At 39.8% G+C, this 13,070-nt stretch overlaps 2 protein-coding genes across 2 annotated transcripts in view; one reads left to right on the top strand and one right to left on the bottom strand.

The window, feature by feature from the left end:
- The window catches only part of LOC131690709 (2-acylglycerol O-acyltransferase 2-A-like), a 32,117-nt gene extending 28,949 nt beyond the window's left edge, over positions 1 to 3,168 (top strand). Inside the window, exons 5-6 of the mRNA XM_058976649.1 lie at positions 2,056 to 2,597; positions 2,665 to 3,168. Of these exons, the coding sequence (XP_058832632.1) occupies positions 2,056 to 2,597; positions 2,665 to 2,822 (700 nt within the window). The 3' untranslated portion in view covers positions 2,823 to 3,168. The remainder of the gene's footprint in view (positions 1 to 2,055; positions 2,598 to 2,664) is intronic.
- The window catches only part of LOC131690708 (kynurenine 3-monooxygenase), a 35,526-nt gene continuing 25,050 nt past the window's right edge, over positions 2,595 to 13,070 (bottom strand). The window contains exon 7 of the mRNA XM_058976648.1: positions 2,595 to 3,128. Within this exon, the coding sequence (XP_058832631.1) occupies positions 2,994 to 3,128 (135 nt within the window). The 3' untranslated portion in view covers positions 2,595 to 2,993. The remainder of the gene's footprint in view (positions 3,129 to 13,070) is intronic.

Genomic DNA, 13,070 nt, shown 5'->3' with positions numbered 1-13,070 from the left:
AAAATCGTGGGTTTCGCGGACGGGGTGTCACTAACGGTGATGGGTGAGACTCTTGAAGAACTGCAAAGCAGTTCAGCGGATACAGATCGATACAGCACGCGATTACATCGAAGCATATACTGAAGCAATTGGGAGTGATAACCGATGACAAGTTGAGCTTTAATAACCACGTCGACTACGCCAGCGAAAAGTCAGCGAAGGCAACGAACGCAATAGCGAGAATCATGTCAATCGTCGGCGGTCCGAGAAATAGCCCGAGACGTCTACTATCTACTGTTTCGTCATCGATAGTCCGATATGGGGTTCCTGCCTGGGGAGCTGCATTGAAAACCAAGCGAAGCGGTGAAAAGCTGAACAGTACATTCCGGCTGATGGCCGTACGAGTAGCGTGTGCTTACAGAACAATATCGTCGGAGGTAGAATGCGTTATGGGCGGGATGATCCCTATCTGCATCACCCTGGCGGAGGATATCGAGTGCTAAAAATACAGAGAAATATAAGAAACGTAAGGAAGATGGGACAGTACAGAAAAATGAAGGTTAACCTACCGACTCATCACAAACCTCTCGACGTGGGTCAATAGAACGGAGAGGTGATCTTCTACCTGGTACAGCTCCTGTCGGGTCACGGCTGCTTCAGAAAGTATTTCCATCGGCTCGGGCACGCAACACCCTCGTTGTGAGAACGTTTAGGAGACACTGGAGTACGTGGTCTTTCAATGTACGAGGTTCGAAGAGAGATATTTGGAACGCGAGGGCCAGACATCAACCCGGATAATGTCCTCCACACAATGACAAGCGATATAAACACCTGGAACGCGATTAACAGAGTGGTGGCGCAGATCACGACTGCCTTGCAGCGCAGATGGAGTGACGAATAGTGAGTAATGGTTTCCGGAGTACCATCACCGCCGGGAAGCTCTCCACCAGAGTAGATTAGATTCACCGCCGGGGTATAGTCGAGTAAACTGCAATAGTCGTCGGACCAACCACGGCCGGTAGGGTGGTTGACCCGAGAGTAATATAGCGAGAATCGAATCGGAAAAACTTCTTTTGTCGAGGAGCTCTCCGTCGGCGTAAGCTAAATTCACCGCCCGGAACTAGACTGAGTAGACCGTGACTGGATACCAATCTACTTCCGTCGCGGGTCATCGGGGCACCAGAAAACCGGACGTCACCGCTCCGGAATCGCCAAACTGACGTGACCTGACCTCGACACCTGGTTAGCTGGCTCGGTTTCGGGAGAACTCCTCTCGTCGGAGAATTCGCCGTGGGAGTAGGCTTGGTCCATCGTCAGGGACTAGACCGAGTGGTTCGCTAACAAGTCTGGGGGATCAACAAGTAAGTGGTGCTGAAACGTACGAGAAGGGAGTTGGGGTGCTTAATGGCACAAGGGAGTCGAAGGACTCGGTAAATTAGACCATCTAAGATTTGCCGCCTAGATTGTCTTCGTAGGGGAAGACCATAAAATCTCGTCCCACATTTAGCTTTCCGACTGCCATGCAGTAACTGCCAGTCTGTCCTGATGGTCGAGAACTGTTGGTGTGTAGAGGAGTGGTGCTGTAACCCTACTGGCGGGACTAACTACTAAATTGTTGAGTTAGAGAGGGTGCTATACACAAAAAAGCCCTCCCCGAAGTAATGACGTAAGGAAATCAGCTTCTGGGCAATAGCAGTTGTCTTGGTGCGTCGTGTGGCAGCTCTTCCCTGAGATGTTGGTTTTCGTACATTTTTCGCTAATAATTTCCGTTATTTAACTCTTGTTTTGTTTTTAGCGCAAGTGTGCAGAATTTTTTCATGTCTCTTTAGTTTCAGCTTGTTTACATGTTACAAGCTCCGATGAAAACCTCTTACATAAAAATGATGCCATTAATTTCTCACAACGGCATCTTGAAGCGTTGCAGTGATTAAAAGAGAACGGTTAAATTCTAAATGAACAAACTTTTCCATTATATAAATGCCTAAAAAATCCGGAGAACGCGGCTACGTTTGATTTTTTTATGCTAATGAAACGCGTATTTTTCAATTACTAACCATGATACTTTAATTCCCACAGCACCGGATGCTTTCTCAGTTTCGCCACCGACACGACCGGTTTCAGCCAGAAATTCCCGGCCATTCGTTCCCGCATCGTCACGCTCAATTTCCACCTGCTGGTTCCGTTCTTTCGCGAGCTAGTCCTTAGCTGGGGTGCCGTCTCGTGCTCCGAGCAGAGCATTACCAATTTGCTGCAGGCTTCGACCGATCCGAGCGATGCCAGCAATTCCGATGGGTACACTTCCAATGCCGTAGTTATCATCGTCGGTGGAGCTGCCGAATCGCTCAACTGTAGACCCAACAACTATCAGCTAGTGTTGAAGAAGCGCAAAGGTTTCTGCAGGATCGCACTGCAAACGGGTACACCGATCGTTCCGGTTATCAATTTCGGCGAACTGGACCTGTACGATCAACCGGCTAATCCGCCGGGGTCGCGTCTGCGGCGCTTTCAGGAGTGGGTTAAAGCTACTACGGGAATTGCCCCGGCTGCTCTGATTGGACGAGGTTTCTTCCAGTATACCATTGGTGTCATACCTAGACGGAAGCCAATCAACACAGTTGGTGAGTACCTATTGCTTGTCTGTATTGTATTTATTTGAAGATAGTTAATTACAAACTTCATTTGCAGTTGGTGCACCGGTTCAAGTGACAAAACTAGTGAACCCATCCAAGGAAGATGTTGAATGTTTACATGAAAAATTTTGTGCAGCACTGGAGGATTTGTTCGAAACTCATAAAAGCAAATATATTGAAAATTTCGATAATGTTCGTCTGGTTTTAGAATAAGCAATTAGTTAATCATCACATAAGACAGTGTTATGTATAGTTGATATACACTCGTGTTAACATTATTCATTAATTTTCATAAAAAAATGCACAAGATAAATAATTTCATTGGGTTACTGTTGTAAACAATTAAATTAAACTGCATTGTGTTTCTTTGAACTATTATTAGAGTTATTTTAGATTAACTAGCTTAAGCAATGAGGTGGTGAACTGTTCCAACTGATCCTTACTGCCATATTTATAGCATATCACGGCGATGGCTGCAGCTGTTGTAACTGATGAGAAGTACAAAACGCGCGTTAAAATCTGAAAAATAAAAAATAAATTGATAATATTGAAATACTAATGATTTTGGTTTGAAGTTTATGTAGAGTAATAAGCTTATGTTCGCTATGTTTCTATTATCACCCTATCGGTTTGAAACAGTTGATTAGAGCAGTGTCGACCATCTTTGTTCAACGCACTGGGTTAACGGGGTCCTCTTACATAATTGTGCAAAAAGTACCTAATGTTTTTTTTTAAGAAGTAAAACGACTTAGACATGTGCGCTATTCTGCAAAATGTTTATTAAGGTTTAATCTATAAAATAAAAATGTTCGAGAGTAAGGTGTCAAAAATGGCAACCGAAATGGCGGATCCAGCAAAAGGTGTATTGAAAACCGACTTCATCTGCGTGCACGATACAGGTCGCAATTCGTCGTCTATAAGCAGCAAACCAAAACGATCTTGACGATTACATTCCGTAGAGGCGCCCCAACCTAAAAAACATGACAAAATTCGAAACACAATGGCGGCCACTTAAAAATAAAGTATCGTTTTTCGCATGATTTTTCCGCTTTGGCCGACTGTAAAAAATCGTTAATGATCAAAATATTGCGATTTTGTTGGTGACAGCGCCCGAGAATGTTGTCTTCTTTTAGACGGGCAATATCCGAAGTTGATTGGTTGAATGGTTCAAAAACGAGAGCGCCCGCATATTCGAATAATCTTGTTCCGAGAAAGCCGCCATTTTAAACGCCATTGTTCACATTACGCTCGAAAATTTGAACCGTTGCACCTTTCATTTGAGACTAAGTTTGTCAAAATCGGTTCAGCCATCTCTGAGAAAAATTTTTGGTCACATACACACACATACGCACATACACACACATACATACATACATACACACATACATAAACACACACAGACATTTACAGAACTCAACGAACTGAATCGAATGGTATATGTCACTCGGCCCTCCGGGCCTCCGTTAAAAAGTCGGTTTTGAGAGCAATTTCAATACCATTCTATTGAGAAAGGCAAAAAATATTAAATAATAAAAGTTGCGTTTTCAAATGAGCTTATCGAAAAAAATTTACAAAATATTTTTTCTTGTTATATAACTTATGATTTTTTTTTTTTCGAGGGTTGTCCTACTGGAGCTGTAGAGCTAGGTTCTCGGAAGGGCTCCCCGTCAGAATCACATACTACAATTTGCAGACGAGGCAGGCAATGTCGCCCAATAAAACACTGCATTAGGCCAATTGTAGCGGGCCGTGATTCTGAATGTGATATTCACTGTACGATTCAGGTATGTGCGGGCGCAGGGACTCGCGATCGCGTGTATCATCGCGAAGGGCTCGAACATGTATAAATTCTATTTCATAACCGTGTGCCTTTCGCACATTCGCGTGTGTTCTAGAATGATCGCGCGCGGGCCGTGAATCTGATACTTAATTTTTTTGTGTACGGTTCAGATTCCAGAAGAAAGTGGGCTCTTCCATATCATTAGAGTTCCCAATCATGTCGCCGTAGAACGCTTGGTCTAGTGGATATGAGCTTTATTTTTTTAATTGGTCCAACTGAATGTATGGACCTAAATTGTTAGAATGAAGGCTAAAGATTTCCATACATGACCGATTCATGATCGCGCACGTTTGCGGGTTCGCGTTTGAGGCCGCGTTTGTAACTTCGTAAGTACTAAAACGTTTACACAATTGCCGGAGTGTTATCAAGTTTACGCGATCGCGGGCATAGGTGTACGTAGATGATCGCGAAGGGCTTAAGCGTTCGTATGTTGACTCGTTTGTCGCGTGTGCTCGCGTGTATGTGACTTAGCGTGTATAAATTCGATTTTGAAACCCTGCGGCCATTCATATATTCGCCGACCGTCATTCTGATCTTTAGTTTTCGGTGTACGGATCACATTCTGACAGGGAGATAGTTACCCCATATCACTAGAGTTTCCGGTCATGTCGCCATGGAACGTTTTGTCTACTGGATATGGGAGTTATTTTTAAATTTTATTATTTTTTTTAATAATTAACAAGGACCTATATTGTTGGTACCGAAGATAGAGACTTCCGGACGATCCCGATTCATGATGGCGCGAACGCGGGAGTTTGTAGGTTGACGCTTGAGATCGCGTTGGTAAGTTTATGAGTGCTGAGATTTTCACCTTATCACCGGGGTGTAATCATGTTTGCGAGTTCGTGGGCGTAGGTTGCTTGGAAAATCGTGAGGGGCTCTAACGTTTGTGCGCTAACGTGATTTTATAACGTGTGTTCTTGAATGGTCGCGCGAACCGTGAGTCTGATATTAAATTTTCGGTGCGCCGTTAGAATTCTGGCAGGGAGTGGGATCGTTTATATCGATAGGGTTCTCGGTCATGTCACCATGAGACGTGTTGTCTAATAGGTGTGAGCGTATTTTCTTAATTGGTCCAGCTGAAGGCATGGACCTAGGATTCTAGGATCAAGGATAGGCTTCCGGACGGGGTCGATTCGTAATCGCGTGCGCGAGGGCATTTTTGTAGGTTCCCGCTTGAGACCGCGTTTGAGAATGTGTGAGTGTTAAGACGTTCATTATCACCATCTTTGCTGACCCAGCTGAAGGCGGGTGTAGAATGGCAGTATAGGACTCGAAAAGAAGAAATAAAGGACAACATATCAGAGACGTAATAGATTAGATAGGTACAGGATATAGCTGAATTCATGATCATCACATGAAAGACATACATTAGTACTTCAAACTCCACCAATACCTGAATAGCCCACCACCACACATAGCACATCCTTTCTCAATTATCTATTTGTTACTGGTTGTTTGTCGGCTATGAGAGGGTAAATAGAGGAAAGGTATAGAACAGAGAAAAGGCTCATATCAGCCCTCCCGGCCTCCTCGATACACCACTATCGAGGTGTATTGCAATCAACATCTTGAAGCGGATTTCTTATATTTTTTGAGGTCGCTATCCGTGCATCGAAAAATGCCTAAAACTCTGTAAATAATATTTTAATACAAATATGCATGATGTTAAAATAAGACATGTGTAACATTCTACTTGCAGTTTGTTGTTCGTTCCTACTTATCTGATTCAATTGAGTATGAAAGTACATCACAATTTTTCTAAAACCTGGTGACGTCTGATGGCAGCGAATATTCATTGTTGACAGCAATGTTGCCCTTTTATGTTAAATTAACTCGGAGAAGTCATCAGAGGAATATGACGCATGAGACCGAAAATAAATAAAATAAAATGAAATAAAGCGTAGAGTTAGTACTGTTATTGAAGATTAATTGAACCACACACATGTACCATGCAATTAAACTACTTGGAATCGTCTAAACGCCAGAAAATGCCATACATCCACCACCAACGACAATTGCATTCCGTTAGAAGTCTCTCATGCTATGCTGGACGGGAATGGATGATTGACGTGCGTCGGTAAATTAATCGTACCTTCATTTATCCAATCCGAATGAATCGAATCAAATGCACGAATTGAACACCAGTAAAAAGTGACCAACGAATCCCAAGAAGGATCACCCACTATTCCATCATATAAGCCAGTTCCGCATCCATTCCCTGGTCCATATGTCACAAACACTCAGACGCCCACACACACAGACAGACACACGACTAGCACACAACTGTACACTAGTACCAAAAACCACAATTATTACAACACAACACAACTAATAGGGTTCTACTGTTATTTTTTTTTTAATGCGCCTGTGCACGTTGACGAGGTCGACCGATAAATCGACACACAATGACTTCCACTGCGAGCCGTGCTCACAAAGACTGCCGTTAAGCTGTTGAACAACATCTGCAAAAACAGCCCACAGAAAAAGTCAATCCACGGCGACCCGCCAATCGGCCACGCCAGTGTGCACAGGCTCTTAGTTGACTGTTAGTTTGGGCTGGTGCAGAGTATGAAAAAACACAAAACATGAAAAAGGCCCATAAGCCCTCTCGGTCTCCTCGATGCACCACTATCGAGGCGTAATGCAATGACCATCTTAAAGCAGGTGTCTGCTCAAATATGCTAGAAGATGTTTGCGATACCGTCAAACCCGTCAACCTAGGAGAGGGTGTTATATAACTTATGAAATTTGCAATTATTAGAAACAAATTGAGTTATTTTAAAACGGACCAAATTTTCTTTAAATATTAGGAATCATGCTTGTGTAGAAATTTGGGAGTGAATATCAAAATACTTTGCGAGATATTACAATTATAAACTTAAAACAAGGCAATTTTACACTAAACGCCCAGCGATAGGCCTGTTATAATAGAAATATCTCGTACAGTACCGTTTTTACGCATGGGCACACTGGGCCAGGGCCAGGGGCCCCGGGCTTTTAGGGGCCCCCAACTTAGGGTGAATTAGAATCATTCTGAAGGCTTTGTTCCAAAAAAATAGTAGCACTCGATTGTTTGCAACTCTATAGCGTATGGGTAATAATGGATCAGTTACTCGTATTTGCACATTACACCTTAACCCATGTGACATTTTAAGACCATCAGACAATCAAGCGAAGTGATGGTAGCGGCAGGAAACGAGGTACTGCATGACTAGGATGGTATTGGACCAATTCCAACGTCAGCCCGACATTTCGATTCAAGTTTCAATTTTATTTTGAGCAAAAACAATGAAATATTTTCTTCAACATATAGAAAGTTCGAAAGGCACCAACCAGGCGGTGGCAAAATTTGTACAAGAAAGCTGTACAGAAAGTGGAAGAGGAAGATGTCGAAATTCGGTACACAATCCTCGTTTGGCAAGCGATCCGCGCATGTTGCAAATTTTCATTTCTTCATTACATCAGGGATTGCACATTTAATTTTTTCTGCCGCTTTTTTGCATCTTTTGTCGAAATCTCAACAGGTGAGATCTCAGTAAACAATTTTTTTGCTGAGATCTCAGTAAAAGTGACGTTTGATAGCTAATACTCGCAAAATATTTCACCGAACATCAGCAAACAAATCTCACTTTGCTGAGATTTCAGTTTCTAAATTTGCTGACTACAGAGCTGCTGGAAAATTACCGATGCGAATTCAGTGTTTGTGAATGGACAAATCTACATGAAAACCCCTAAAAGTGAATCCTGGACTTCTTTAGGTCTCAATATACTTTCGCGGCCAGATTATGCATTTTCCACTATGCCGTCGTAATCTGATACAGTACCAATCATGTTATTTTTGTACGACAATCCGCCCTATCGAAGATTTTTGCAGCATGCATTCGATATGTTTCCTATTTCGACTGGTATTGAAATGATGTTTTTAAATTCTATTTTTTATTCATTTATGCTTGAGTTTACATTTTGTATAATATTACAGTCTAAGTGATATAGCATATGATTGTCGTCTTTGATGAGCTTCGTTGGTAGATGATTGCATCTCTCATTATAAATGAACTCCTAAAAGTTGTGGTAGTGAATTATTGAAATGAATTGTGTTGCTCATATTAATAGGTTCCAGTAATTTCGATGTTTTGCTATGTATATTTGTTTAAGTAACAATGAAGGTATTGAATATTTGTACTTTCGAAAGGTGAAAGGGCTAATTATTGTTATTATTTATTTTCCTTTGACCTCTTTCTGCACTGAGTGCCTACCACCGACATCAGAGACTTTCCACTTAACTACTAGCGTCATCTTTGAGATACTAATTCGTTAAATATGAAAATATTAATATTACTTATAATGTACTTGTTTGCTATCTTCGCCTCTCAGAACCGTTTACTACAAAAGAAAGCACAAAACTTCTGTCAGAATATGTAACAAAAATCTACTTCACCAACAATTTTTGCAGGAAGAGACACTATATCAAAGAATCGTTCTACTTCTGCGGCGAAAAATGCGAATATCTAAAATGGATGAACCTCGAATCGCACAATTGGATTTGACATAAAATCGATTGACTTCAATGGCTGCAATATTCAATATCTGTAAATGTAGTTGAATCATGATTGAAAAAATGTGGCTTTTTATAAAGCTGGCAATTGACTTTATCCAGCTGCATCATATCAGGAACAGTAAGAAATTGAGAACAACATTATACGAATCAATGTAACTTTTGTAAATCACGCAGTCGTCATCTATTAACAAATAGGATTTTATTGGAATATTGCTAAATATTTTTCCTAGATTGTCATAGTGTAAGGACAGTTATTGAATGAATCGTCGACATTGTAGTGTTGACGTTTAACCCGCCTTACTCCATCATCTCTCATTATTGACGGTGGCACTCTTCAGCCTCAAACATCGTCTTAGACTTAGATCAATGAAGGTCAGATTATATCAAATGGGGAACAAATAACCAAATCTATACGCAGCTCACCTGAGTTCGAACTCCCACAACCGCATATAGTGTGTTAGGCCATTTGCCAATTTTGGTCAAATTGGTCAGAAATGCTAATATCTTTTTAAGATCTATCAAAATTATCTTCCGTTTTTCGACGGTACCTGTACAATTACAATGATAGAAACATAATTTTTTTTCTTCATATGTTTTGATTTCTACAGTATTTTCACATAGTTAAATAAATCTCAAAGTGGTGTAGATGGTTCCCTGATGCTGGGGATCATTTTTAGATCATCCTACTCTACAGCAAATTATACCTGTAGAATTATAAGGGCCCCTCAGTGCAGTTGTGCCCAGGGGTCCCGAGTGGTCTTAAGACGGCTCTGATCTCGTAATATACTGAGTTCCACTGTGAAATTTTCACATAATCTTCTTAATACACTTCTATTATCAAAACAATTGTTCTCGAGGCGACTTTCAAAAAAAATGCTTCCAGCATTTGAATACTACCAAAAAAGTCTTAAATTTGCAAAATGCAAGTCATTCCACGTCAGATTTACAACTAAAACTTTAGATCCATCCAATTTTTTGCATTCTCTAACTAAAAATTATTGACGCGATTTGTTTGTTTTGGCTGAATTTGATATTTTTTCAAGTTATGAGTTTTTAAACTTTATAAAATATTTTTTTAATTTAATTAATTTTATAAAATTGAACATTTTTCAATCCCTGATAACTCAAAAACTGTTAGATTTGTGGAAAAAGCATTAAATGTTAAAAGTTGTTTTTTCGCTTGATCTCACTGAATTTAGTTTTTGTAAAATTTAGTTTTGTTATGTAATTTATATATTCTGCAAATGTGAGAAGAAAATATTTTTGGGGTTGAGCAGAATTTTTTTTTATTTTTTTTTTTCAAATAATTTATAATTATATCGAGAAGATTATGCGAAAAGTTTAGAATGGAACTCGAAGTATTTTAGGAGATATTTCAATTATAACAGGCTTATCACTGGTTGCTTGTGTAAAATTGCCTTGTTTTAAGTTTATAATTGTAATATGTTGCAAAGTATTTTTATATCCACTCACAAATTATAACCCATTTTTTAACATGATTCTTAATATTTAAAGAAAATAATGAGTTAAAAAATTGGTCCAACTTTTAAAAAAATCAATTTGTTTCAAATAATGACAAATGTCATAAATTATACAACAAACAAAAAAATTTGTAAATTTTTTTCGGTAAGCTCATTTGAAAGTGCAACTTTTTTTATTTATTTTTTTTCTATATCTCGAATCATTTCCGAGTTGAAAAATGTTCAATTTTATGAACTTCAAAAGTTCAAAAACTAATAACTTAAAAAAATATCATTTTCAGCCAAAACAAAAAATATGTATCAATTATTTTTAGCTAAAGAATGCAAGAAAATATTTTAAAGGAATTGAAATTTTAGTTGTAAATCTGACGTTGAATGACCTATATATAGCGTCCACTTGTTGACCTTTTTCTACAGCTGGAACTGGAAAGCGTACGTCATCTAGTTCGAAGTGGCGGAACGGTTTTTCACAAATCTATGTTGACATACGTCAGTTATGTTGGAAGAAGCGGTGTACATCGCATTGTAGACAAACTTTTCCAGGACTTTAGCCAGGCAGCTCAGAAGCGAGATTCCTTTGTAGTTTTCAACATTGCGCGTTTCCAGCCTTATGAATAGGAACTATGGCAGCTTCTTTCCATACACTTGCGAAAACATTTTCTGAGAAAATAATACTTACTGGTGCAGAAAGTGCTCGGACGTAATGGTTTATAAACACAGGAGGCAAGCAATCCAGGCCAGGCCAATTCAACGGATCAACGCTGTACAAAGCGCTCCATACATCGCACAGTGGCTGGAGGCTGGCCAAAACCTCAAAAATTTATGTTTGAAATATTTATGTTTTATATTTTTCCTAAATGTCTCATATATTGAATGATGTATATTCAAAATTTTATGATCATTGGATAAGAACACGATTTTTAACATGAGTTTAAACGTAGCAAAGTCCGGACTTTTTAATGAATTTCATTTCCGAATCCACAATTGCTCTGTTCACTTCAAATACATGTTGCTCTTTTGATTTTCGTCCGATTTTAGCACAACTAGTTTCATTGTGTAGAGGAACGAAAGAACTTGATTAGTGAATAGAATACATTTGGAAAATTTGCTTAGAACTATGACTTTTTGGTTTAAATATGTTTGAGGTGGTCAGATCAAAAATACTTTTTTCACTAATGTATTCTGCACAAATTTCGGAATCATTTCGGAACGGTCACATAGTATACATTCTATGGCAAATAACCTCTACTTTTCGAATATCATGGTCTCGTTCTGCGCCTAGGTGCGCAAAAAGGTTTATGGAGATTTTGAAGCTTTGTTGCTGATATGGAGGCGCATGGTGTTTTGTGTAAAATAGTTAAACAATCTACAGTAAACCAACACGTTTTACAATGGATTTAAAGTAGTTTTCTTCATTTTTTATGATATTGTTGACATTGGTGAACAGTAACGGAAAATCTATCATGAAAACGGGATCACAGTTATAAGAAAGGTTTAATGACACTCTATGGAAAAATGCATTTAATATTTTGCAACTTTTGACATCAAAAATGAGCTCAGCACCTCAAAATTAGCTTAAATTGTGATTTTCAGCCAAATTAGGTAACACTTGAGGTTTTGTCCGACTTTTGTTTGAAGACCCGCCACTGTGCATCGGCTTCATTTACGTGAGGAAGGGGAAGGTTAATATACGTTGGCAAGGTTTCAAGCTACTTTTGCAATGGATAGATAGGAGGGCAGGTAAATACATCTCGGAGGAGGTGATTTGCAAAAAGGTCCACCGACTCGGCTGCGGACTGTGAACTTTTATCTCGAAGATAGACATTTTCTGGTATACCCCGCAATGCTTTCTGCTTTCTAAAATCGTTCCAAATTTTCGAGGGATTATGTCGAACACTGCGTTGAACTTGGTTCAGAGAGTCACCGAATGCACTGTTCCGGGTTGTTTCATATTGCAGTTCAGTTTGACGAAAAATAGTTTTGTTGTCGTCAGTCCTATGATGTAACTATCGCTTTCGTTGTTTTCGGAATACGTTGCGTAGATGACCAAGCTCGGTATTCCACCCCGAAATTCAATCTGGTTTCCTGCTGACACGCTTTTAGGAACATTACGGCGAAGAACCCCATATATGGCATCATAGAACGCCGCAGCTACCTGATCTCAATTCTTTCTAACCAGCTTCTCACGCCAATTGAGTGCACCAATGGCCATTGAAACTTCATCGAAGTTGCATCAAGTAAAGCCAAAGTTGAGGTCATCGTTAATTGTACCAAAAGCTTCACCATCATCAGAACGCATATCAAATCTTAAATCTACATTCAGTATAGATGTCGGAGGCTCAATCAGTTCGAACACGTCCGTGTCGTTAAGGAAAGCTACATCGAGGATCCATCTATTCACGTTGCTAAGAGAGCAGATTTGATACAAGCCACCGGCGACCAACGTTTCCGTGATGGCCATCTCTTGCTCCGATGTTGCATTTTCAGGAAGGTAGCATTTTAATCGTCATCGAAGACCCACCGATGATGAAAGAGATTGTAACCACCTACAACAAGTACATTGTCGCGTATATTAGCTT

Source organism: Topomyia yanbarensis, chromosome 3 (genome assembly GCF_030247195.1).
Source record: "Topomyia yanbarensis strain Yona2022 chromosome 3, ASM3024719v1, whole genome shotgun sequence".
Lineage (NCBI taxonomy): Eukaryota > Metazoa > Arthropoda > Insecta > Diptera > Culicidae > Topomyia > Topomyia yanbarensis.
The sequence above is the reverse complement of the archived record's forward strand: the minus strand, read 5'-3'. Positions and strand labels throughout refer to the sequence as shown.